This window comes from Choloepus didactylus, chromosome 7, assembly GCF_015220235.1.
Source record: "Choloepus didactylus isolate mChoDid1 chromosome 7, mChoDid1.pri, whole genome shotgun sequence".
NCBI classification, from domain to species: domain Eukaryota; kingdom Metazoa; phylum Chordata; class Mammalia; order Pilosa; family Megalonychidae; genus Choloepus; species Choloepus didactylus.
The window spans coordinates 135,960,661-135,988,086 of record NC_051313.1 but is presented as its reverse complement, the minus strand read 5'-3'; the positions used below and the strand labels follow the sequence as shown (position 1 = coordinate 135,988,086).

Genomic DNA, 27,426 nt, shown 5'->3' with positions numbered 1-27,426 from the left:
CTTAAAGGATGCACAGGATGCCCTGGGCAGACAGTAAAAGAGAGGGCACTTGTTGGCAGAGAATTCACTTGAGCAAGGACATGAGTGTAGTACATTGAGAGAAAAGCTGGAAGTTGGTTAGAGCTGAAACATTCCAGAGGGGAGGCCGGAAAGGCTGGTTGGGACCAGACGGTGAAAGCCTCCTGTGCTTTGGATTTGGTGAGCAGGGTTTATCCCTCGCCACACAGGTTTTTAAGCAGAAAGTGATATGCTGTAGTTGATGATTTAGGAATTCTGTGATTATTAGCAATTCTTTTTCATTTATTTACTATAATGACAGCATGTCCCTGCTCCTGGAATGCCTTTACTCTTGCTTCTTTGTGATAATTCCTAGGCATCCTTCAAGGTCCATTGAAAATATTCTTCTCTCAAAGAAGCCTCTCTGAATCGCCTCTGCTTACTGCTAACCCCCACCCCCAGCTAGAAATTATCCTCTCCCTTCTCAGAACCTCTGTGGAACTTTATGAAATCTGTATTTATGAGCGTTTTCTCTTAGCACTTTGTACCTTATAAAGTAGTTATTAAGTCACTGCGGTACATGTTTATTAAGCACCTACCGGGTTTCAGGCACTGGGCCACAGGCCTGACACTAAGATGAATAAAGAATGGCCCTTCAGATCTCGGGCAGTGACCAAGCCTGAATTCCCAGACAAAAACTGTGGGCTGCGAGGTATCAGAAGGAGAATTTCCGAAGAGTCTTTATAATAGAGAAACACAGAATTTCCTTGGAGGGGAGCTCCAGAAAACTTAAAAATGAGGCGACATTGGACTTGAGCCTTGAAGGATGTGTCAGACTCTTCCAGATAGTAAACTGAGGACGAACCTTCCAGAAAAAGGCACATCTTAAGCAAAGACCCAAAGATGGAGAGCCAAGTGGCTGCAGCACCTGGGAACACTAAATGTCTTCTCTCTCCTCCTAGGCTGTGAGCTCACTGAAAGCAGGGTTTCTTTCCCATTCAGCCTTGGATTTGCAGCAGTGACTGGGACAGCCTTAACAGCAGACGGCATGCATACATATTTGCTAAATCGAGCATGGCTAATTTGTAATCACATTTCCCCCAAATGAAATTTCCAAAGCTTTATTCCATTAGCTACAGATAGTCTTGATAGTTTAATTATCGTATAGATAATTTTCCTTTATTCCCTCCAACAAACAATGGTAATGGAAATGGACAATGCATTTTATTATAGGCAATGGCTTATTTTCACAGAGGCCTCCTCACGGGTTTTCCTTTCCACCCGCATGTCCCCAATTCTCAGTTGGTATAAACGCAGGAAATACGAGCTCATATTAGACGAAGCAGAAAGGTTTTCTTAAGGAGGAAGGGTGGAAAGATGCAGATTACCTTCTAAAGGAGAAAGAAACCCTTCATAAAATATAATGTAGAGCCAATTATATAAATAATCTTTATAATAGCTGTCTTTTTTTTTTGGTCTTACCCTCCACCTCTGCCATTTAAGAAACTGCAGTACTTTATTTATGACTCTAAGATATGAAAGAAAAACGAAAACTTTAATTCAGTGGTAGTTCAGACCTATGTGATTCTGACCAAATGAAATAGTTGCCCAGATAATTCAAGCCAAATGTCACTCTCGTCTTTATGTAACTTTTGGTGCCCTGCAGTTTGTCTCTTTGATGGGTAATGTCTGCTGTCTTTAACCCTGGAAAGATTTCCCATAGAAAATTTAATTTCATCTTCCTTTTTGTTTTTTTTTGTTTGTTTTTGTCTTTTGCTGAGAAATTATATTTTCAAGCTGCCAGTGCTTTCAGACAAGAAAAAAAGACAATCTGGAAATCCCCATATTTGGTCCAGATATCACTGGCAAAGCAACGCCAAACTACTAATTATAGGCTACTTATCAAGACAGTTTATGCAAAATATCCATATTGTTTGAGCAAATGAGATTGTGTTCAATATATTCTGGACTGTGCTCTGAGGACGTGGTCTGCTTTTATTAAAAATTTCTACTTTGGGCATATAGAACAGAAATTACCACTTACATTATGCGAAGGGCCACATCCGAATATATAAATTAGGAGAACTAGTAATGAAAACATTTAAGTTACTGGTTTGCACATACTAAGATAGACTGTGTATGTGATTCCCAGGCAGTTTTCTGATTTAAGGCTATTACTCCTCCAAAGCCACTTTGTTGCTTGTTCTGTTTTTTTTTTTTCATCTACTGCCATGATTCATACCCCGTCCAGAGCAACATACAGAGACCGTGGAAGGGTTGAAGGAGGGGGACGAGTGAGACCATCAGAAATCATTGACAAAACCATGAAATTTTAATTACCTTTTTAATAACTGATTTTAATAACCATAATTTTAACAACCATGAGTTTTTAGTTACCGTTCCCCAGTACTACTATCCTTGGGATAAGATTTTTGGAGCTTGCCACTGAAGAAGACTAATCATATGGGCCTCATATTTCCTTCAAAATTGTGGAAACATCCTTTTTATTTGACTGCATATAAATACCTTTGGTATTTTTATGGAAACCTGAAATTGTGTGATGAAAAACATCGGTACCATTCTGTTTCCATAAACGTAATAGGAAATATTCCCTATATTGACTTTTAAAAAATGATTAATAAACATATGCTTAAAATATTATACAGCACTTCATTGAGGTATTATTAGCAATTCCCTTTTTTGGAAAGGCCTCTTAGAGACTTTGGTTTCCTTGCAGAAGAAGTCTCAAAATTAAAAGAGTTGATAAAAATAAAATAGAGTTGTAAATTCATTTTGGTTTAAACTTATGTTCAACAGGATGATCATCTGTTAGTTTAAATGCAACCTCTGTTTTTGATTATAGCTGTTAGCCAAAGAAAGTATAACATACATATGAATATGAAATTTGTAAATACTTACAGAAATTGACGACTTTTGGATTATAGTAATTTCACTAAGTTCTCGAAATCTTGCATGAAATAGAAATTAGTTTTGATATCTAAAATATAAACAAAACCCCAATTCATAAATTTTTGCTGCTAGGAAGACTGGTTTATGTATAAAAAAGGTTCGTCTTTTGTTCAGAAACTAGAGTTCTTTTAATGCTTCCTATTATGTTAGATGAGAGATTTATCATCCTCCGATTTATTTGCCTTACTGCAAAAGACCTTTTGAGATGCTTTGTTTTTGAAAAAATTATTAAATAGCATCTTATAAAAATGTTCAGTTGTAAAACACTATGTGTTCCTATTGTTGTAGCATGTTAACATAAGTGCAGTCTGGCACTATGATTTTTAAACTGTTTTTAAAGTACATAATCAGGCAGATATAAGTAATCACTGCTAACTGCGGAGCACTAAATCTAGACCAGGTGATTATGGATAATAGTGTTTCAGAGATCAACAGAGAGAGTCTCACCCAGAAACAGGGAGACTGGATGTGACACAACTATGTATGTGAAGCAGCGCTGGAGGAGGCAGGGAGAGACAGATAAACTCCGTAGGCAGTACCCCTGCAAATCAGCTGTTTCATTTTGTAGCTTCATCTGTGATCTTCACAAATATATAAAGACAGGTGGCTCAAAATTTTACTACCACTGAGCTAGTTTTATAGAAAAAACATCTTAACAAAAGCTCTGTTGTAAGTAATATAATCCACCTGCTCCAAGAGACTGTCACATGGTATTTTTATTTTCGTGGCCTCTGCTTTTTTAAAAATTGGTTAAAAAAAAAAAAAGTTAACCAATATATAGGTTTTCTGGCCTATTCTTAAAGTCAGATATTAATGTTATCCATCCATCCATCATCCATCTATCTACCTACCTTTCTCCCTGCTTTAAGCCCATCAGTATTTCCTTTTCATATAAATAGATCTACAAGGCACCCTCTGGCTCGATAGCCCTTTCTCTGGCTCTTTGACCCCACTCTCCAGAGGGAGCTGCCCCTCCCTGCTCGTGTCTCAGTGTCCCTTGGTCGTGTGTTGTGAAGCATGTATCTTTCCGTGTCTGCAATTACTTATTCATGCATTTGCCTTCCCCACTAGAAGATGAGCTTTAAAAGCAGAGTCTATGCTTCTTTCCTCGTTGTGTACCCAGTTCCCAGCAAGGTGGCACTCAGTAAATATTTGCTCAGTGGACTGACAAATGAGCCCTACTTTTTCTAATTTATTTTCAATAAATTTGTTAAATAGATAGGTTCCATTTAGACCAAATCATCTGCTTTGTCAATTTGAAAAATCTTAGAATTCTAACTGCAAAAGTTGTTATTTTCCAAACAATTTCGTTATCTGGGACAGAATTACAGAAAATCTTAGACGGAAAACTTTTCTTTGTAGCTAATTTTTTTTTTTTTAATCTTAAGCAGGTATGTTTCACTTTTTACCTAATTTTATCGTAAAGACATAAAACCTCTTTCTAAAAATACCCTATTTGTCCTACTTTCTACAAACTCAACAAAATGGATTAATTAATGGGACTCATTTTCATAGATTATTTATGGATTATTTTGATCCAACTCTAGACTTTACCCTAATTCACCAGATAACTAAGGCGATCGTGTTTGTGTGTGGAAAGTGGGTTTTTAATTATACATGCTACTGCCAGCGGCAAAGCAATGTGGAGATTTCACTTAAGAGCTAGAAGTAATTTCCCTTTCAGAATAAAATCTAAATTCTAAAGTAATAAAATTATTAGAAAGTATTTCAAGAAGTAATTTTTAATGAAAACAAATGTCTATATGCATTAGTATACAACTATATGAGGGATAACCAAAAAATTACAAGTTTTCCACATGCTGCATATAATGGTTTCATTATTATATACAGTTCATATATTTAAGAACAAAGGAAGCAGCTGTGCCCAGATAGTTGAAATTAATTTAGAGAAGGGGATTTGCAATTCAGTAACTTTTTAAAGTCTTTGTGCCCCTAGAAAAGAAGAAAAAATATATATAATTGAACATCTGCTTTCAAAATTAATCCTAATAGACCTTTCAAAAAGCATTTTTCGGTTTTGTGCTGTGTTCTGGCAACATAAGGGAACTTTTGTACCCTATTATAGCCATTTAAAATCATAAATGTGCTGCTTTTTGTTTTTGTTTTTTTTTTAAGTTTTAAGCCCATTGTTAAAAAGACTAATAAAATGTATTTTTCAGTTCACAGACTGGGGCCTGAAGACACTTAACAGACTCATCAGCATAACAAAGTAGTTTTTAAAAGTAAAATAATTTGCTCCTGGGTCATTGCTGTTTAACCAATGTTAGGTCTTTCTCCCATCCTTCGTAAGTCAGGACACCACAATTTCAGTCCTCAACTTTACTTTTCCAATTCATGTGACCTTCCTGAAGTCACATGATACCATAACTCAATTAATTCTTTAAATATATTTATTTTATTGGAGAAGTTATAGGTTTATTTTTAAAATGGGAGTGGAACCCCATCATCCTGTAGACCCTGGACTTTTACATACATGATTCCACAGTATAGAAATAAAATCAAAGTAATTGTTAGGCAAAACACACTGTAAAAGAATTTGTTCTTGAGAAAAGAGTTCTTTCTGAGGGACCCAAAATATTCAGATAGTTTGCAAGAAAATAGCGTCTTTTATTAAATGTCTTTGTAAACTGCATGTGTGGATCTGACCACAGAGCCTCTGGTGAGAGAAATGGATGCTGTCTGCAGGTTAATAGTGCAGTTTTTCAAGACTTGATTGGTAAATGAGTAGGGAAGGGCAGAGAACTCTTTCATATGCTGTGCCTTGTGACTCTCTCGGGACCCTCTCAGCGTTCGGAAGGCAGTGTTTGTTCAGAGACTCTTTCTGGCTCTTGTTCTCAGCACCTCCCAGATAAGTTTGCCCATCTGCAGCTGTCCTTCTCTATCTCCCAGACTGTCCTAATTCCAGGCATGAAGTGGGCAAAATCTACCCTCTTCTAATGCCCCTTTCTCCTCTTAACCTCTGCTCTCCCACGGGGCCTACATTCGCCGTTTCCTGTCAAGGAGGAACGTGACCTGATCCACTGCTTCTCATTCTGTCTTGGCAACCGAGTGCATTACCCCTGCCCTGAGATTTTATCCTGATAAGGAAATCGCACTGAGGGGCAGTGCCCTTAAATGTCGTGCCCAGGAGAGAGCTCAGGACCCCAGCCCAGAACAACCTGGGTAGCATCAGGGAGCCAAGACTTGGGTACCAGTACCCCATTACTGGAACCAGTGGGTACTCAGGAAAAAGATGAATAAGCAAGAAGCCAGTTTCTAGAACCAGGGCACAGATCCACAGCAAAACCAACATGAAGAGTGATCTGATGCTGAGGTGCCAGTGTCAAGGCCCAAGACTTCTTATATCCCCATAGGATCAACACTGGTTCCAGAGTCAGGTATAGGAGGAGTGAGGAATAGTGGAGAAAAAACTGAGCCAGGTTATTATGTCACCTCCTGATACCTTAGTCACACGTAGCCAGAGGACTGAGAGCAGCACTATGTATGTGTCCGAGTAGCTCATACCTTTGGTTCTTTAATTTGACTAATAGCTACAGGCAGACTTCATTTTACTGCGCTTCACAGGTACTGCATTTGTTACCAGTTGAAGTTCTGTGGCAACTGTGTGTTGAGCAAGTCTGTTGGTGTTATTTTACCAACAGCATCTGCTCACCTCATGTCTGTGTGTCACATTTTGGTAATTCTTGTAATATTTCAAATGTTTTCATAAGCATTATATGTATTATGGTGTTCTTGGATGTTACTATTGTAATTGCTTTGGGGCACCATGAACGGCACCCATTTAAGGTGGTGAACTTAATTGATAAACGTGTGTGTTCTGACTGCTCCACCGACTGGACATTCCCCCATCTCTGTCTCCTTCTCGGACCTCCCTATTGCCTGAGACACAACAATTTTGAAATTAGGCCAATAAATAACCCCACAAGGGCCTCTAAGAGTGTTCAAGTGAAAGGAAGAGTCTCTGTAAGGCTATAGCTTCTATACATAGTAATTCCTTTGATGAATCTTGGCAAAGTCAATCGAAAACCTTCTGGAAAGGACTCACTATTCTAGATGCCATCAAGAACATTTGTGATTTATGGAAGGAGGTCAAAACATGAACATTAACAGGAGTTTGGAAGAAGTTGATTGCACCCCTCATGAATGACTTTGTGGGGTTCAGGACTTCAGTGGGGGAAGTAACTGTACGTGTGGTGAAAACAGCAAGAGAACTAGAATCAGAAGTGGAGCCCACAGAGTCTGAATTGCTGCCAACTCATGATAAAATGAACAGATGGGGAAATGCTTCTTATGAATGAGCAAAGAAAGTGGTTTCTTGAGATGGAACCTATTCCTGGTGAAGTTGCGGTGAACGTTGCTGAAATGATAACAAAGGACTTAGAATATTACATCAGCTTAGCTGTCAAAGCAGCAGCAGGGTTTGAGAGGACCGACTCCAGTTTTGAGAGAAGTTCTACCATGGGTAAAATGCTATCAAACAGTATCGCATGCTACAGAGAAGTCTTTTGTGAAAGGAAGTCAATCCATGAGGCAAACTTCATTGTTGTCTTATTTTAAGAAACTGCCACGGCTCCCCCCACCCCTAGCTTCAGCGACCACCACCCCCATCAGTCGGCACCATCAACATCTGGGCAAGACCCTCCTCCCCCAAAAAGATGATGATTTGCTGAAGGCTCAGATGCTAGTTAGCATTTTTTAGCAATAAAGTATTTTTAATGTATGTACAGTGTTATTTTAGACATAATGCTATTGCACATTTAATAGATTACAATATAGTGTAAACATAACTTTGATATGTGCTGGGAAACCAAAAAAATCATGTGACTCGCTTTATTGTGATATTTGCTTTATTGCAGTGGTCTGGAACTGAACCCCTGATATCTCCAAGGTGTGCTTAAAAAGTCCACTGGCTACAGCATAAAGGATTTCCTGAAGAAGTCTTTAGAATCAAACAGATACATGTTTGAATTATGTCCATGCCACTTACTGGCAGTTTAATATTGATCAGCCTTTCTGATTTCCTGTTTTTTTTCTCTAAATGAGAGATTATAGTTCTGGCAGTATTTGTCGTGATGAATGAGATTAATCTCAGCACACAGCACAGAGTGGGTGTTCGCAAACTTGTCTGCACATTGGAATTACCTGAGGAGCTTCAAAAAATACTGTAGTTCATCCAGTGTAGAAAGTGTTTCTGCAGTGAGGCCTGAGCTTTGGAATTTTTAAGAAATGCTCAAATGACTCTACTGTTCACTCAAGTTTGGGAACCCCTGGGAATACAGTTTGTCATCTACTGAGCAATAAATATCTATTAAATGCTTTTGTCTTTATATGTTTTCTGGAGTAATGAAAATGTTCTAAAAATTGAGAAAAAATTTAATTGTGGTGATGGATGCATGGCTGTATGATGGTACCATGGGCAACTGCACACTTTGCTTCTTTGAATGATTGTATGGTATGTGAACAATCTCAATAAAATTAAATACATATATCTATCTATTAAGTGAGAAAAATTCATGCCTGGCACATACTAGACTTTCCACAGTGCTTGTTTTCCTTCTCTTCCCTGTCGCACCTCTCTTTTGGGAGACTGTTGAAGGCTTAGAGTTGACTCTGGTTCCAGTCAGTGTGGCTGTCACTTGTGGCCAGGCACATTTGAGAATGCAGAAAGCTCTGCTACCGTGTGATGGACTGTGTGATGGAAAGAGAAGAGCAGAAAATGGCAAAGAAAAGTTGCACTGTGAGGGGGTGCCCACCCCACCCCTGAGGTCCAGTCTAGAGAATGTCTGATCAGTTTGCATTCAGGTGCACTGTACAGTAAAGCCCCTGAATTCTCATTGTACAGTAACCTTGGAAACTCGAGCATGGTTTAGTGCTTTCACTATGAGAATGAGCCAGGGCATACAAAAGATAAGTCCAAGGCAGAATTTCAACTGGTCCTGAGTTCTCTTCTATTTTGGCTTTTTCAACATTTGTTGCAGTAAATCCTTTGTTGGGTATTCCTGAGTCAGCCACCCAAAAGTATCACAGTTTCAAAAAGTTGAATATGTGGTTTATTGGTTTCAGTGTCCTTTAATGGCCCTTGGAGAGAGGCTCTGAATTCTGAGAGTGAGGGAACTGCTGAGATCTAGAAGCCAGTATTGTCTCCCCTTTCCATAAAAAAGGGGGTAAAGATGTGGCAGGTTCTGTTCCTTCATTTACTATATTAGTTATTTACATGCTTAGCAGTAAAAGTCACACTCAGTGGCTCTCCGTGTCCAGCACTGAGGACTGGAATATAGTTTGATGCATAAAGGGTATATTATAGGCTCTTTATGATTCAGAGAAAATTCTCAAATTTCACCCCCGTAGCAGAATAGAAAACATTTAGGATACTGAAAAAAATTGGTCTCAAAAAGTGTGCATTCATTTTCCACATGACTCAAGAATCCTGATGGAATTAGGCTGATCCTTTTTAGAAACAAAAAAACCGTTGCAAAATTGTATCTTTAGGAGACAAGACCTGAGTTTTTTTTTTTTTTAATGTTAAGTTTTTTATTATTTTGAGATATTTTCAAACTTACAGGATAGTTACAAAAATAACACAAACCCCATACAAAGGACTCATGCCCAGATCACTGCCACCTTTGCCGTCTCATTGTCTGTCCACCTTCTGAACAGTCGAGTGCACAGCCTGCTGAGTTTTCATGATGTGAATTCTGAATAAGAGAAGAATGTCTTATTTTCAGTGTAATTCTATACTTAATAAAGGTTATGTAAGTTTTTTGCAAATAACATGTTTGATTTTTCCCCAACTGAAAACTACTGCAAAGAAAACATCCTGATTTTGACACTTTGGTAATACTTAGTTGTTTATGAAAATAAGGATATGCTGTATTCATTAATATTTAGCACTTACATAATTTTTTCTCAATAGCCGAACATTTTGTATTTGGTATTGAAAATATGTGAACCTGAACATATTTCCATCGCTTCCGATTTTTTAAGCTTCCTGGCTGCTTTTAAAAATGAATTATCTTATAATCCCTTATTAGCTTACATATCTTAGTTCTACTTCTGGGTTTAAAAGTAAAATGGTATTTATCCCGAGTCTGTTGTTTATGTGTATTTCTATACTAGTTTTAAGCTCTGAGAGAACATTAACCTATAGGTCCTTTCAAAACAGTAAAACTAACCCTTCTCTTTGTTATCACCTTTTACTGCCACTTGAATTTGTTAGAACTTCATAAGGAAAACAAGAGTTGCACTTCACATAGCAGAGAAAAGAAGAAGCCTAGATCTTGTTCAGAAGGCATCAGATTTTTAGTTGGCCCACTGACAATCAGCACTGGATAAACTGAGGCCCAGGTCCTGGACCCTGAACACCTTCAAGTTCCAGAAACACCTGGTCACTTAGGATCCTTCTCTGGGGGTCTGTTTGAGACATGTGTATTTGAAAAGTGAGATCCACAGAAAGAGTCTTAGTATCTCGTCTTATAGGGTCCTTGTCTGGGGTTCAGTTTGAAATACATGTATTTGAAAAATGAGATCCTCAGAAAGAGTCTTAGTATCTCTTCTTGTAGGTGCTCAAAAAGTTTCAAATAAATCTAATGATTGAGTAATTTTCAATACTCTTTCTGTCTCATTGATGGTAGCAATTGCTAGTGTCCCCCAAAATCTACTCTTTTTATCAGTCGGACCAGTTTTGTCTTGATTCTAAATTGGCTGAGCCCAGTTTCATTCAGATCCTGAGCATTGGACATGAACTTGTGACTGTGGCTTGGTTTGCATCTGAGTTGGCAGCACGTCTCCTGGACACGACAGGGCTTTACAGCGAAGTCGTCATCCACATTCCCATGGGGGATGCCCCTCTCAGCCCAGGTCCTCCCGAGCAAACCCATGATGCTCTCGTGTGCCCTCTTGGGACCCTGTGTGAGTCCTGAGCTCCACCCATCGTTGTCAACAGGTTCTGCGTGAGGCTGGCAAAACCCCAGCTCTCGCAAGGTCATCGGTGTTTTCCATCTTCTCTCTTCCACAGGGTCCTGTAGCATCCACTGCACTGGCACTGTCTGTCCTCTCCCCTGGGCCTGGCCTTCCTCCACCCCCTCCTCCTCTGCCTCCTCCAGGACCACCTCCACTTTTTGATAATGAAGGCAGAAAAGAGGGGTCCTCTCCTTCACGCTCAGCTTTATTTGCTCAGCTCAACCAGGGAGAAGCAATTACGAAAGGTGAGAAAATAAGACCTGGAAATTGTCTTGCTTTCCTTCTGGTTCCGGGCACACAGATCCTCCAGAGCCTGCACTGGTGGCCACATCCTTCCATCCCTGTCCACAGGGAACTGCTGCTGGGAAAGCAGAAGCATACAGTCCCTTTTAACTCCAGCAAACAGGCTCAGTGGGCTGTTGACTGGGACAGAAAGAGGGACTCAGAGGGTTTGGGTTCTAAATCTACCACTGTACCGCATCACCACCTCAACCCCTGATGTTCTATCACGATCTTCTACAATCAAGGCATCAAAATTGAATGAAATAAAAATTACAAATAGTAGCACCCTTGTCCTCAAACAATGTATAGGCTCATCAAAGAATTATATCATCGAACTACTTTTGTCCTCATGAGGCATGGTTAACAACAAAAAAAAAAAAATACATCATGCACACTTAAAATCTATCAGCATCAGGAACACAGGTACTCTGAACAATAAAGTCATATTGCTGAGAAGTATATGAAAATATATTTTTCCTGTGCATAAGTAGTAGGAATTACGGTGTAAGTATTCTATGTACTGGGCTGGTTGCTAAGGACCCAAAATTATAAATTTGCCTCTGGTTCCAGTTTGCTGTGCTATCCCTCACACACACACACACACATATGCTGGAATGCACTAATCTTTTAGGCTGTAATTTATCCATGGGAGAAGAAGTAAACCATATGATTCTTTTTGGTGAGGTAGCTTGTTTTTTGAAGAATTTCTGCATTTTCAGCTACTTCAAGAGGCTCCCTCAAACAGAAATTTCTTACAGGGTTCCAATCAACTCTACTTTTATACAGGTATTAGACTCTGCATCTTAACCTCGAGAAGGCACTAGATTGTTATGAAAGTAGCATTACCAAAAATTCTTGTGCTTTTTAAATCCTGTCAATCGAAGAAGTCACGGACATTTCTTCTTGCATAAAATATAAAGAAATGTGTATCTTCCTAGGGCTACGGCATGTCAGAGACGATCAGAAGACACACAAAAATCCCGGCCTGAGATCTCAAGGAGGACAAGCTCGATCTCCAACCAAAAGTCACTCTCCAGGCTCCACTTCTCCCAAATCCCATCCTCCACAGAAACATGCTCCTGTGTTTGAGTTGGAAGGAAAGAAATGGAGAGTGGTGAGTGAAGCCCTCTAACTTTATTCCCAACACCATCCAGTGAAAGGACCAACAGCTCAACCATTTACCAAGATCCTAAGGATTTCTAAGTGAAAATGACAGAGTTAGAAAGCCACTGGCTAGACTAGAAACCAGGACATTTCTGAAGCCTTCCACAGTCTTTTAACCAGGCAGCAAAAGAAACCCTTAACATGTGGGACTGGGAAATCTATGCTCCATTCTGCTCTGCTGTAGGATGTTTCCTTCTGTCCCACAGACATAACTGCACTCTGTTGCCACTCATCACTATTAGGGTTAATTTTGTGAGCAAGTCAAAGATTTTCACACCTTGGATATGAATGAAACCTGGTGCCCCCTGGGGCTTCCCTAAGAATTGAGGACCAAAGTCCCTGCAAAAGTTGTCACTGCCTGAAGGTTACACTGCTGTTGTAACCCTTCACCAACTTGTTTGCACAACTGCTGTTTGACAGAGCAGATTTTGCTGCAGCATCATTAAATCCCAGTTCAGCACCAACGTCTCAACAAAGAGCCCTTGTATCCCTGCCCCATTCCCATCCTTGAGTGTTTCAGAATTGACACTGACCCCTTTCCAAGCAGCAGTTAATCAGTTCCCATCATGACAATGACAAGGTTAAGACCTGTGGTTTAGTCTGTAAGAAAATGGTTCTTCAAGAAAGAATATATTGAAAACCTATAATTAGCACTGACCTGGATAGTAATTTCAGTATGCAGTGGACTCAATCTATGTATTCTTATATTAATATTTGTATATATTTTAATTTTAGGAGTACCAAGAGGACAGGAATGACCTTATGATTTCAGACACTGAACTGAAACAAGTGGCTTACATTTTCAAATGCAACAAATCTACTCTACAGATGAAAGGAAAAATAAATTCCATTACAATTGGTAGGGCAGAACTATGGCTCTCTAGGTACTGTAAGTTATTTTATATATAGATGTTGCAGTGTATTTAGTGGTGTTCTCTTTTTCCTAGATAACTGTAAGAAGTTTGGCCTCGTATTTGACAATGTGGTGGGCATTGTGGAAGTGATCAATTCTAAGGACATTCAGATTCAGGTAGGCAGCCCATGCCACCCTGCTCTGCTCCCTCCGTGGCTTTGCATAGACCTTCCCTTCTGCCTCCAAGGCCCCGGCTTCCCCATGTCCACCTGGGCAAGTCCCGTCCCTTCCCTCAAGACTCAGCTCTATCAGCAGCTCTTCTGTGAAGCCCTGTCCTCTTAGTGTTAGTTCCTCCTTCCAATCTCTTATAACACGTCCCACTTTGCACTGCAATTGCTGATTACTGTCTCTATTTCAAGGGAAAAAGCTGTGTCTAATGAATCTTGACAGCTCCAAACCAAGCAGAGTACCTTTATGTAGAAGGTATCTAATAAATGTTGATGAGTTTGACGAGTGTGTGATTGGAATGAGTCCAGTTGTGAGTGACGCATTCCAATCTCTCCTAGTAAGAAACTCCTAGCATTGTAGCACCATCCTGAAGAGAATTTTTTTCCAGGAAAAATTAGTTCTGGGTAAGAAGGAGGAAAGGTTTTTCTAAATAGTCAGTGAGATAATCAGAAAAACAACTGAAAAGTAGGATTGGAATTGAGTTTGTAAAACAGAGGAAAATTGATACTTTTTGTGATTTTGATTTAGTGTAATGGGATTTAAAAATACACTAAAAACTAAAGGTTTTCTTAGCTGTGGGCCACTATAACTTCCATCTTTGGTTACACTCTTTTCATATTGTTAATTACCCTTGTTATCTGATGTTTCCTAATAATGTTTGTTAAAACTGTATTCTGGTTTTATGGAGCTTTCTCTTTTGCTTTACCAGGCACTTCAGCACAGCCACTTTTAATTAGAGTACATTCAATTGTGCGTTTTTCATTTCATTAGCTGACATTTAAGAATTTGGTTTTGTGTGTGTCTGGTTGATGGAAATAGCCCAGGACGGGGCATCATGAGGCCTGGGAATTAATGCCAGTTCTGGCCTCACCTGCCATGTGCACTTGGGTGATTCCCTTCATCTCTTGGTGCCGAGTTCCCTGCCCTGAAACATGAGGTCAGCTGGGGGATTTTTTGAGTCCTTTGCAGCCTAAATTTGAAGCATTCTTGCCGCATGGTATCCATGGATACATTTGTTTATTTCACATAAATATTTAATGCCAGTTCCATATATTCTCTCATGACTCAGTGTAATATCCTCTTCCTCTTAACCATTCTGCTTCCCCTTCTTCATGAAGCCCATTCCTTGGTGGAAGGCCATTTAAAAGAAGGCAACCAAATAATTCCCTACAGAAAGGTAACGTATAGTTACCTTCCCCTGGTGAATGGGGAAACTTGATCATCCTTGGGTCACACTTTAGAAGCTAACATGTGAGTTATTTACCCAAGGCCACTTAGCATCTAGCATTGATTCATTCATGTATTCACCAAATATTTATTGAACATCTTTGATATGACAGATAATATTCTCAGCCCTAAAGAGAGCACTAAACAAATCAGACAAAAACCTCTGCCCTCATGAAGCTTACATTCTGGCAACACCATTATCTCAAGCTAATATTTCTGATAAACACATTTATCCATTTAATAGTATGCTTCTCCCAAAGTACTATACATGAAAATTTTAAGAAAGTCAACTGATCACCAGAAAAAAAACCAAGTCCTCAAGGAGAAAGATACCTAATAATGAATCTACAATTTCTGAAGTACTTTTTGGAATGTCAAGTTCCTAGGAAAAGAGCCAGGCTTTCACCAACTTCTCATGACTTTTACTTAAAATATTAGAAATAACAGGGAAATAATATTCCATGGTAGAGGTGAGAGTCTATATTCAGCTATGTATGTTGCAGTTGAAAAGTATCTTGAAAATAATTAATGTAAGCCCTGCCCCCCCTTAATTTTAGAGAGTTTATATCAAGTTACCTTTGTTTTATTTTTTAAGACTTTTTTTTTCCTTTATTAGAGAAGTCATGGGTTTGTTTTTTCAAATGTAATTTTATTGAAATATATTCACACACCCTACAATCCATCCAAAGTATGCAATCAGTGTTCACAGTATCACCACATAGCTGTGCATTCCTCACCATGAACAATTTTAGAACATTTGCATTACTTCCAGAAAAAGAAATAAAAAGAAAAAAGAAAACCCCAAACATCCCAAACCCCTTATTGACCCCTAGTATTGCACTCTACCCAATTTTAAGACTTACAGTAAAGGTGGATTAACTAAGACAGTGTAGTATTGTCAGAGATAGATATATACATCAGTGGAACAGAATAAAACATCCAGAAGTAGATCCATATAAACATGGGCAACTGCTTTTTGTTGTTGTTGTTATATCACTATACAATCATTAACAAAAAATCAGGGCTACTGGATTACAGCTCAGCAGTTTCTGATATTTCCTTTTAGCTATTCTAATACACTAGAAACTAAAAAGAAATATCTATATAATCACTCAGTAGTCGTAATCATTTGTTAAATCCTAATTTCTCAGTTACACTTCCTCCCTCTCATTTAATCATTCTCTCAATCTTCAGGGATATCTGAGCAATGACCATTTTAACTTTTTTGTGCTGGAAAGGGGTATTGACCATATGGTGTAGAGGAATGAAACTGGCTGATGTTCTTGGAGAGACTGGTACCTCTGGGTTTCAGGGCTTATCTGTTGTAGGAAAAATCTGGAGGCCTTAAGTTTCTGAAAAGAATAAACCTCTAGATAAAACATTTACTAGATAAAACGTGATCAAGACCATGGTATTCTTTAGAGTTTTCAGGAATACTATTGGTTGGGCCTTGGCATAATGTGGCAATTTGCAGTATCTTGCTAAAGCTTGCATAAGAGTAACCTCCAGAATGACCTCTTGACTCTAAAGTCTCTTAGCTACTGAAACTTTATTTTGCTCCATTTCTTTTCCCCCTTTTACTCAAGGAGGCATTCTCAGTCCCATGATGCTGGGGCCAAGCTTGTCCCTGGGAGGCATGTGCCACGTAGGGTGAAGGGTAGCAAGTTATTTGCAGAGCTGGCTTAGATAGAGAAACCACATTTGAGCAACAAAAGAAGTTCTCTGAGGGTGACTCTTAAGCATAGTTATAAGTAGGCCTAGCTTTGCCACTTCAGAGATAAGTTTCATAAGGGCCAGCCTCAAGATTGAGGCCTTGGCTTATTAAATTGGGAGTCCCTAATGCTTTAGAGAATATCATGAATTTCTCAGGTGGGGAAGTTTAATAGTTCCACATTTTTCTCCAAGGGGACTCAAGTCATGGGTTTATAAAACAATCAGCATAAAATATAAGATTCCCATATTATTAACACCTTGCATTGGTGTTGGACATTTGTTACAAAAGATGAAAGCATATTTTAATAATTTTACCATTAACTATAGTCCATTGTTTAACTTAGAGTTCAGGGTTTGTGTAGTGTAGTTCCATGGATTTTTTCTTAAATGTTATTTTGTTACCATATATACAACATAACAGCACTGAAATATACATCTGGTTAAAAGGAGAAATGTTAATTGTAAAACATTTATAATATTGTGATACCATCGCCACCATTCATTACCAAAACATTTCCATCGTTCCAAATAGGAACCCTGTACATTTTAAGCTGTAAGTTCACATTCCCTACCCCAACTTTGTCCCCTGGTAATTGGTACTCTAAATTCTTATTCTAGTTATTTCACATCAGTGAAATGATACAGTATTGTCTTTTTTTGCTTGGCTTATTTCTGTTTTCATAAAAGATACTGATCTGTAGTTTTCTTCTCTTGGGGTATCTTTATCTAGCTTTGGTATGAGGGTGATGATGCCTTGTAAAAGACTTAGGGAGTGATCTCTCCTCTTCAGTTTTTTTAAAAAGATTGAGCAGAATTCAGAGTTAAATCTTCATGGGATGTTTGGTAAAATTCCTCTGTGAAGCTATCTGGTCTTGGGTTTTTCTTTGTCAGGAGGTTTTTGATGACTGATTCGATCTCTTTAGAAATTCTGTTTCTTCCTGAGTCAGGGAATTAGTTTCTAAGAATTTCTCTCTCTCATCTAGCTTATGACATTTATTGGAGTGCAGTTGTTCATAGTATCCTCTTTTTAATTTTAGCAGGGTCAGTAGTAATAGCCCCCTTTTAATTTCTTATTTTCATTATTGAATCCTCTTTGTTGTTGTTTTGCTAATTCTCTCTATTGTTTGTTTTTGTTATTCTCTATTTCATTTCCTTCCTCCTGCTTGCTTTGGGTTTAGTTTGCTCTTCTTGTTCTTCTATTTTTGAGGATAGGTCTCTGATTTGAAGTCTTTCTTCTTTTTTTTTAATGAAAGCATTTACAGCTATAAATTTGCCTGTCAGCACTGCCTTTTCTGTACCCCGTAAGTTTTGGTATGTTGTATTTTGACTTTCATTTGCCACAAGATGTTTCCTAATTTCCCTTGTGATTTCTTCTTTAACCTATCAGTTTAAGAATATGTTGTCTAATTTGCACATACTTGTGAGTTTTCCATTTCTTCCTGTTATTGATTTCTAGCCTCATTCTGTTGTGGTCAGAGAAGATACATTGTATGATTTAAGTATTTTGGAATTTATTGAAGCTTGTTTTGTGACCTAACATATGTCTATCGTGGAGAATGTTCCATGTGCTCTTGAGTAGAATTTGTATTCTGTTGTTGGGTGAAGTGTTCCATATATGTCTGTTGATGTAGAGTATTGTTCAAGTCTTGTTTTTCCTTGTTGATCTTTTAACTAGATATCCTATCCATTATTGAAAGGGGTGTGTTAAAGTCTCCTGCTATTGATTTAGAACTCAGTTTCTCCTTTCAAGTCCATCAGTATTTGCTTCATATATTTTGGGAGCTCTGCTGTTAGGTGCATATTTATTTACAATTGTTACATCTTTTTGTTGAATTGGCCCTTTGTCAGTATATAATAACCGATCTTTTTCCTCATAAATTTTTTTTTTTTTTTTTTTAATTTAAAGTCTGTTTTATCTGATACTGGTATAGCTACTCCAGCTCTCTTTTGGTAACTAATTGCATGGCATATTTTTCCCCCTCCTATCACTTTCAACCTACCTGTATCTTTGAATTTAAGGTGAGTCTCTTACAGATAGCATATAGTTTGGACATGCTTCTTTATCCATTCTGCCAACCTCTGCCTTTGACTGGAAGAGTTTAATCCATTCACATTTTAAGTCACTACTGATAATGCCTTTTTTGTAAGTCTCATACCTTTTTTGTCCCTCAATTCTTCCATTAATCCCTACATTTATTTGATTTTTTGTGTTATGCCATACCATATTGAGTGCCTTCTCTTTGCTATCAGGATATGTTTCATATATTTTCCTTGTGGATACCATGAGGTTAAATTTTAACATCCTAAATATATAACAGACTTGACTTCAGTAGCATACACATATGCTTTTCGTGTATCCCTCCATCCCCCCACCTTTTTTTGTATTTGTTACCACTTATATCTTGTATACTGTATGTCCAAAATCATAGATTTATCATTACTTTTAATGCATTTGCATTTTAGTAACTAATACACTACTATCATACTGGCGTTTATAATTACCCAGTGGTTGCCTTTACTGGAGGTCTTTGTTTCTTTATGCCACTTTGAGCCACTGTCTAGTGTCCTTTCCTTTCAGGCTAAAGACGCCCTTATAGGGCAGGGCTAGTGGTGATGAACTCCCTCAGCTATGTTGATTTAGGAATGTCTTAATCTCTCCATTTTGGAAAGAATCTTGCTAGATATAAAATCCTTGGCTGGCAGTTGTTTTCTTTCAACACTTTTAAGTATTTCAACCCACTGCCTTCTTGCCTCTGGTTTTTCCTGAGAAATTGGGATTTCCTTGTATATAATGTCATCAATATGACGGTGTATTTTTCTTCATATTTATCCTGAATGCTGTACTCTGGCATTCTTGGATACACGTATTCACATCTTTTATTAAGTTTAGAAGTTCTCTGTCATTATTTCTTTGAATAGTCCTTCAACCCCTTTCTTTCTTTCTTCTCCTTTTGGGACTCCCATAATTTGTATATTGATATGCTTGCTGGTGTCCCAGAGGTGTCTTAGGCTAGTTTCATCTTTTATAATTTTTTCTTTCTGCTCCTCAGCCTCAATTCAGTTTTCTTGTCTTCAAGTTCACTGATATCTCTTCTCCCAACTCCAATCTACTGTTGAAACCCTCCTGGGAATTTTTCATTTCAGTTATTGTGATCTTCCACTGTAGTAGTTCTGTTTGGTACTGTTTAAAAATTTCTCTGCTAAGATTTTCATATTGCTCATTCATTGTTTTCCTGACATCCTTTGGTTCTTTCTCTGTATTTTCCTTCATCTCCTTGAGTATTTTTAAGATCTTTTTCTATTAAGATCTTTTTCTGTTAATTCTTTGCTTTGTATATCCACATTCTGGTTGTTGGTTGTCTTTGTGAGTGAGTGTTTTCTGGCATTTTATCCTCTTTCTGTGGATGAGCCATCATTTACTGTTTCTTTGTCTTGTACTTTTTTGTTGCACACTGTACATTTTAATATCTTAAAATGCTAACTCTGGGATTTATTATTTCCTGAGATGTCTGTTTCTTGATTTCATAACTGGTGTAGCTGGTGATGCTTCAGCCTAGCAGGAAGGTCTACCCAAGGTGAATGCAGCGTGCAGCATCATCCTGTCTTTTCTGGTCCTGTGTCTTGTCCACGGCTTGCACTGGTTATTCTGGAGTCCACCCATTTATAGGAGTTTGAATGCCCCCTTTGTTTTCCAGGAGACAGACCTCCCTCTCCCAGGTGTTTCAAGCAGGCAAGCCTCTGCTTCTCTAGGTTCTTAAATTCCTTTTGTGGTCCAAGCTGCTTGTAGCCTGGAGGAGTAGGGGCATATTGGAGAGGAGTTTACAGGTTAGTCTTCCCCAGCTGAACCAGGACCGGGGACTCACAGAGGAGGCACAGACATCCAAAGTGCTCTGGGGAGGGGATAAGGAAAGATGCCAAGAGCTGCTTCCATTGCGCTCCAAAAGCCGAGCTTTTTTGATCTGCCCAGAAATGCAGGCTTCTACTAATTGTCCCCTGCCGCCCTGAGGAAGCATCGCTTCTTTAAATCTGCCTCCCTCTCTCACTTGTCCTGGTGGGTTGTAAGAATGGCCACCCTCAGAGCTGGGATCGAAAGCCATGATCAGCAGTCTGGCCGTGCCCACCCCTGGTCTTAGGGACGAGGAGTTTTATGGCTCTTTCTGTCACTAGTGAGCTAGCCCAGGGCTGGACCCCAGGGCAGCCTCCTGCAAGAGTGGGGCATGGGCTCTGGCAACCGCGGAACAGAGGAAGCACTTTATTTACCCGCCTCTTCCTCCCGCTCTTCCCCGGACTCTGTACTGTGTTCTCCGGGTCTCTGGAGTTTCAAAATAGTTTTTTCAAACAGCTCCTGTCTGTTTAATAGTTGTTGTGGTGGAAGGTCTGAATTCTTGAGCCTCCTACTCTGCCATCTTCCTACAGTCCTTCTTCAACTTCCCTTTTATTCTTAAAGAAATGGAATTGGTGGCATTAATGAAACAAATATAAGGCATTAGCATCATTTTTTGTAAACATATCACATTCAAAAATTTAAAATAAAACAGCCCTAGATATTCATAAAATCTCTGGAGGGAGCAGAATTCTAAACTCAGAATTAATACAAGAAATTATCAGAGATATATACTTAAAATATTTAAACTTATGAATTCAACATGTTATAACTTTAAAAGAATGTCCTAGAAAGATATCTGTGACACCCTGCAAGAGGAAAGAAAGATTTTATACCATTATGTGGTGCATCATTTCGTTTTTCTAAACTACATATTACACATATATCTCCATCTTATAATCCCAGAAAAATTCTGAGTAGATATACTACAGTCCATATCCACATTAAGGGTATCTCTCAAAATTCTCCAGTAAAAATTGTACTTCATTATGAAACTTGAATTCCCTCTATCATTGCCTCTGTTTAATAATGCTTTAGAAGTTGTAAACTATACAATAAGAGAAAAAGAGCTATAAAATTGGAAAGAGACAAAAATGTCCTCCTTTTTCAACAAAATGATTGCCTTTATATAAAATCCACGAGATTCAACTGAAAGTATAAAATTACAAGAAACTTTCAACAAGGTGGCTGGATATAATATAAACATTCAAAATTCAATAGCATTTCTTTGTATCACAAATACTGGAAATTATAAGGTTAAAATAGCAACATAAAGTTAAGATACCTAGGATAAATTAAACAACAAAAATGCAACATATTCAGGAAGGACAAAAAAGAGTTGCAAATAAATGGATAGGAAAGCAACAAAGTCATTTGTCCCATTTATTTAATGTATAAATTCATTGAAATTCTGCTAAAAATCTCAACAGGGTTTTTCATGGAAAATGGTCTTAAAATTCATTTGGAAGGCAAATCAACAATTTTGAAGGTGAACAAAGTGAAGGGACGTCCCAACCAGATAATAAGAGTCATTGGAAAGTATGATGGTTGGAAAGCTATAAAAATAGAGTAATGAAACAGAAAGAAAGTCCTGAAATGGACATATACGGAAACATATTTTTAGGCAATTGATTGTGTGGAAAAAAAAAATTGAATTCCTACCTCACTCCACTCATAAAAGTAAACTGTGAAAATGACTTTTCAAATTTGAAAAGAAAATACAGAAGAATATCTTTATGGCCTTGGGGTAGGGAAGAATTTAATAAGTCTCAAAAAGCACAGACATTAAGAAAGGGACTATTGAATTTGACCACATTAAAATTAAAATATGTTCAACAAAAGATGTCATATACAAAGTTGAAAGATACTTGCAATGCAGATAAGCAATACAAGATTCGTGTACAAATTATTTAAGGAGCTTAACACAAATCAGTAAGAAAAAGCCTAACAACCCATTAGAAAAATGGGCAAAGCATATACACTGAAGAGGAAAACAGAAATGGCTGAATATATGAAAATACATTTAATCTACCTAATTGTAGTGAAAATGAAAATTAATACAATTGGATATAGCTTTCCACACTCAAGACTGTCCTCACCTTGCAGGTTGCTGTGTTAACTGAAACTTGTGCATACCAGAATCGTGCAACACAGCTACTGCCTATACATAAAAAAGTCTGATGATTCAAAGGTTGTAAAGGAAGTGTTGGGAGAGTAAATCTATTATCCTCACTGTGCAGAGCAAATTGGTACCATCTAATAAGTTAAAGACATTCATACCCTGTTAATGAGCAATTCTACTCCTAGGTATATATGCTAAAGAAATTCTGTGCCAAGAAAACACGTAAAACAGTTTATTGCAGTATCATTCATAATGGCAATAAAAGCAAAAACAACTTAAATAAATCCACACTAGAATACTGTACAGTAGTTAAAATGAATGATTTACACCTACATGTATAAAAATAATCTCAAAAACAACATTAAGGAATAAAGGCGAGTTGCAGAATGGAAGGTATGATATAGTCTGTTTATTTGTAAAGAGTGACAACACTGAAAAAATACAAATATATTGAATATACTTATGAGGGCTCAAGAGCCAAATCAGTTCCTTACCCAATAGTTACACCTGGTGTGAATGATAAACACAAAATTCATAATAGTGGTTACTTCTGGGAGGGAGGGAGACAAATGAGGCAGTGGTTGGGCCAGAGGGGGGTGTGAACCGTATTGTAAGATTTTAGTCTTAAAAGAAAGCACTCTAAACAGTATAGTCTAATACAGCTGTTGGTAGTCACACATGTATCTCTATATTTATGTTATTCTTTATCATACAAGTTTTAAGGATATGGGCACGCATTGTCAAAATAATTTCTGGAAGGCAAAACCATGGTTACCTGTCCAGGAGGGTTAGAAACTGGTCAGTGTTGTTCAGAGACAAGGAGGAGATCTATTACTGAAGACTTTTTGAAATTTTAGATGTTCAAACCAAGTAAATGTAATCATCTACTGAAAACATTTAATAAATTGTCTTGAAAGGACCTACCTGGTCAACACCACAACTTGCTCCAAAGAAATCGCCCCTTTCTTTTCCTCTCATGCTCAGTTCACTTACAGCTTCCAGTTGGCTGAAGGGTTAAGCTTTATAATACCAGGTTTCAGCTCTTACTGCCTTGTCTAGGTGGTCTTTGGATTTGACAGTATTTGGTACCAGTTATTTCTCAGTCTTTAGGGGCTTCAGGCAAAATTGAGACAAAAGGAGTCACATCCCAATATCCTGTTAAAATTAAAAATGACTGTTGAGACAGGGTGAGGGGCAACCTGGACACCCATTAAGTCAGAAAGTAGAGTAGGGGCTACCGGGAGGTGGGGACAGGGATTGGCCATCTCTGGCCATGAGGGATATTTGGGGGATGATGGGAATGTTCTAAACCTGGATTGTAGTGATGGTTGCACAACTCTGTAAATTTACTAAATATCACTGAATCGTACGCTTAAAATGGTGGGTTTTATGGTTTGCAGATTTTACCTCAATAACGCTGTTTAAACAAAAACATTGGAAGGAAAAAAAGGGCATGACTAAAAAAGTTCATACAGTTTGACCCAGTAATTCTATTTTGGACAGACTATCCTAGGAAAATAGTGTGAATTATGAGGGAGAGAAAAGACTAATATATTCAAAGGATTTTTTTTAACTTTTTCATGGAAAAATAAATTCATGAGAAACAAAATTAAAGCAGAAACATTTTTAAAATGCTAGAGCACTAGCCTGCACCAATATATCATCTATTACTCAGGAAAACTCTTCTTTGGCCCAGTTCTCGGAGTCACAGAGAAGAAAAACATGTATATTATCTACTCATGGAGTACTGACAAAAATGCTGTGGAGACTAATGCATGCTGAATCAGGGTGATTTTTTAAATTCTTCTATTGCCTTTTCAGGTACATAGAGTAAGTTCTGCATTTTTTTGTTTATTTGTTTTATCAGGGAATTTTTTTTGAATTTTTATTGTTGTAACATAAGGAACTCAAAATTTACCATTTTAACCACTTTCAATTGTACAATTCAGTGGTATTATATTCACAATACTGTGCTAGCATCACCAATATACATTACCCCAACTTTTTCATCACCTCAAACAGAAACTCTGTACCCATAAGCAATAACTTCCTCTCCCCATCTTACCCACCTCCTCCCAAACTCTGGCCCCTAGTAACCTATAATGTATCTGTCTCTATGAGATTTGCTTCTTCTACATACTTCATTTGGGATCATACAATAGTTGTCTTTTTGTGTCTGGCTTCTTTTACTCAACATGTCCCCAAGGTTCATCCCTATTGTAACATGTGCATATTGTAGGATGTGCAAGAACTTCATTCCTTTTTACAGCTGAATAATATGCCATTAATCAGATGGACATTCATCTGTTGAGGGGTATTTGAGTTGCTTCCACCTCTTGGCTGTTGTGAATAATGCTGCTATACACATTGGTGTATTTCAGCATTTTAAACCTAATATAGTAGTATATAAATATAAATCAAAGGTATTAGCATAATGCATTTACCTCATGAGTCTCCACTCTGTCAAGACTCCCTGATGATTAATTGACCCTTTCTCTCTACTTGCATGGTATTCTCACAGTTCTGGCCAGTATGTAAATGTTCTTCATCATTTCAAAATAAATCTAGAAATTACCAAAACATACAGCTGGCACATTCTTGATATGTTTATTATTAAATTTATGGTAGAGCCCTGCTGCTTACCTGACCTTAAATTACCTCTGCCTTTCTTTGCTCTGGAGCTCAATTCCAACTCAGTGTCCAGTTTCTAAGGAGAGAGGGGAAAACAGAAGTGTGGCAGCCTGCTACACTCCCCACAAGGAATTCTTTACATCACCTGCACCATCACCAGGAGCTGCTCTTCCAGTTTGCAATCCAGCCTTTTCTTCAGGGTGTAAGAGGAGATGTCTTTATCACTTCAGTTACCATTACAAGAAGGAATATTATAGAGCTGTAATATGGTCATTGTTTGGAGGGAACATCTGAAAACTGATTGTTAAAAGAGAAATTTAAAACTATCAGGATTTTTATAGCACTTAGATATCTGTAAACAATATAAAGAATGTCCTCTTGTATAATGGACCTATTTGCCTATACAATGAGAGGCCAGAACCAAGCCCCCAGTTTTGGCTCATGAAATTAATACATTTCAAAATACCTGACACACATTATCTCATTTAAGTTTCACTTTCAGCCAGTGAGATTTTTATCCAACAAAGGAGTTACCCGAAAAGAACTGTACTGTTCCTTATTTACTCTTAAATAAGTACAGGAAAAACTACTCAATTAAAAAATTATTTATTCTTAAAGGACAATATTGAGTACCTCCTTTAATCCAAGTTTCATAGAGATTTGTCACAACTAAAATTTTAAGCAAATAAAAGCAAATGTGCCTTGTTTCTTTTATCATGAAATCAAATATACATTGGAAAGCCACTAAGTTGTAAGGCTTTTTTTTCTGAACATTTAGCTGCTGTTTTCAAAGCAATTGCTTTATTATGTTTCAGGAAAGAAACCCTGAGGTTTGAAAATCCCCTTGTGTGGTCTTTTCATTCTATCCCCAAATGACACCTACCCGGTTTGGCCTGGAGAAGTTGCCATTAACCAGCCTTCTGACCCAGTGATTCCTAATGCTTGTTTAAGCCCAAGTCCAAGCCAAAAGGAATCTGGATTTTACTTATTTGGGGGCATTAATAATTTCTATACTTTGGACCCATATATTTTATTGTGATGAAATATATATAACACAGAATCTCCCATTTTAACCATTTCTAAGTGTACAATTCAATGGCATTAATTACATTCACAGTGTTGTGCTACCTTCACTACCATCCACTACCAAAACTTTTCATCTCTCTAAACAGAATCTCTGTACCCATTAAGCAATAATACCTCCCCAGCCCCTGGTAACCTCTAATCTACTTTCTGTCTTTATGAATTTGCCTATTCTAAGTATTTCATATAAGTAGACTCATACAGTATCTTTTTTGCATCTGGCTTCTTTCACTTAGCATAATCATTTTCAGGGTAACATGTAGCAGAACTTCATTCTTTTTTGTGGCTGAATAATATTCCATTGTGTGGATATACCACATTTTGTTTGTCTGTTCATCTGTTGATGGGCACTTTGGCCATTGTGAATAATGCCACTTTGAACAATGGTGTACAAATATCTGCTCAGGTTCCTATTTTCTGTTCTTTTAATACATACCTAGAGGTGGGATTACCAGATGACATGGTGTTCCGGTTTACTAACGCTGCCATTATGTAAAATACCAGAAATGGATTGGCTTTTAAAAACGGGGGTTGTTTGGTTACAAAGTTACAGACTTAAGGCCATAAAGTGTCCAAGGTAAGGCATGAACAATTGGTACCTTCACTGAAGGATGGCCATTGGCATCCAGAAAACCTCTGTTAGCTGGGAAGACACGTGGTTGGCATCCACTTGCTCCCAGATTGCATTTCAAAATGACGTTCTCCAAAATGTTGCTCTTGGGGCATTTTGTCCTCTCTCAGCTGCAGCTCCTCTTCAAAATGTCACTCTCATTTGCTCTAGCAAAATGTCACTCTTAGCTGCTCTTTTTGCCTGAGATTTCTTGATTCCAACCTCAATTTCCATGATTCTGTCCTTGAAGAAATTTTTCCTTCAATTTGTTCCTTTTCTGTTTCTTCCAGTCCAGACCGGCAGTGGCTCCATCTATACAGGTGCTGCAAAAATCTTGTTGGCTTGGCACGAAGCACACGGGTTGAAACCATCAGACAATAGGACATTCCACTAATCATTTCTGGATAATTCCATCTCCAATCCTGGCTTGTACTGAAATGGCGGTCGGGTTCCATGTTTGGTGAAATCCTCATGTCGGGCTGTCAGCTCTCGGGTCTCACTTTCTGGAAGCCTGGAATTTTCCAAACTATCAGTTTCTGGTTTCTTTATAGCCAGGAGTTTGTTTCTCAGCTTATCTCTGTCCTCTTGCATTTTACTATAAGCTGCAAGGAGAAACCAGGCCACACTTGATATTTAGTGTCAAAATCTCTTCAGCTAAGTAGCCCAGCTCATTGCTTTCAAAT

At 38.0% G+C, this 27,426-nt stretch overlaps 1 protein-coding gene and 1 long non-coding RNA gene across 4 annotated transcripts in view; one reads left to right on the top strand and one right to left on the bottom strand.

Annotated features, from left to right (window-relative positions):
* CAP2 (cyclase associated actin cytoskeleton regulatory protein 2) overlaps positions 1-27,426 on the top strand; it is a 167,652-nt gene that overhangs the window by 135,012 nt on the left and 5,214 nt on the right. The window contains exons 8-11 of the mRNA XM_037842921.1: positions 11,003-11,192; positions 12,168-12,343; positions 13,129-13,252; positions 13,341-13,423. Of these exons, the coding sequence (XP_037698849.1) occupies positions 11,003-11,192; positions 12,168-12,343; positions 13,129-13,252; positions 13,341-13,423 (573 nt within the window). The remainder of the gene's footprint in view (positions 1-11,002; positions 11,193-12,167; positions 12,344-13,128; positions 13,253-13,340; positions 13,424-27,426) is intronic.
* Positions 9,550-27,426, bottom strand: part of LOC119539390 — a 103,752-nt gene continuing 85,875 nt past the window's right edge. For 2 of the 3 annotated variants that reach the window (XR_005217862.1, XR_005217863.1), the window contains exons 3-5: positions 25,196-25,347; positions 23,344-23,574; positions 20,677-20,854 (exon numbers count right to left, since the gene is read on the bottom strand). This is a non-coding gene — a long non-coding RNA (uncharacterized LOC119539390). Of the gene's footprint in view, positions 9,684-20,676; positions 20,855-23,343; positions 23,575-25,195; positions 25,348-27,426 lie in introns of those variants that run through there. The other variant, XR_005217864.1, reaches the window with a different exon arrangement.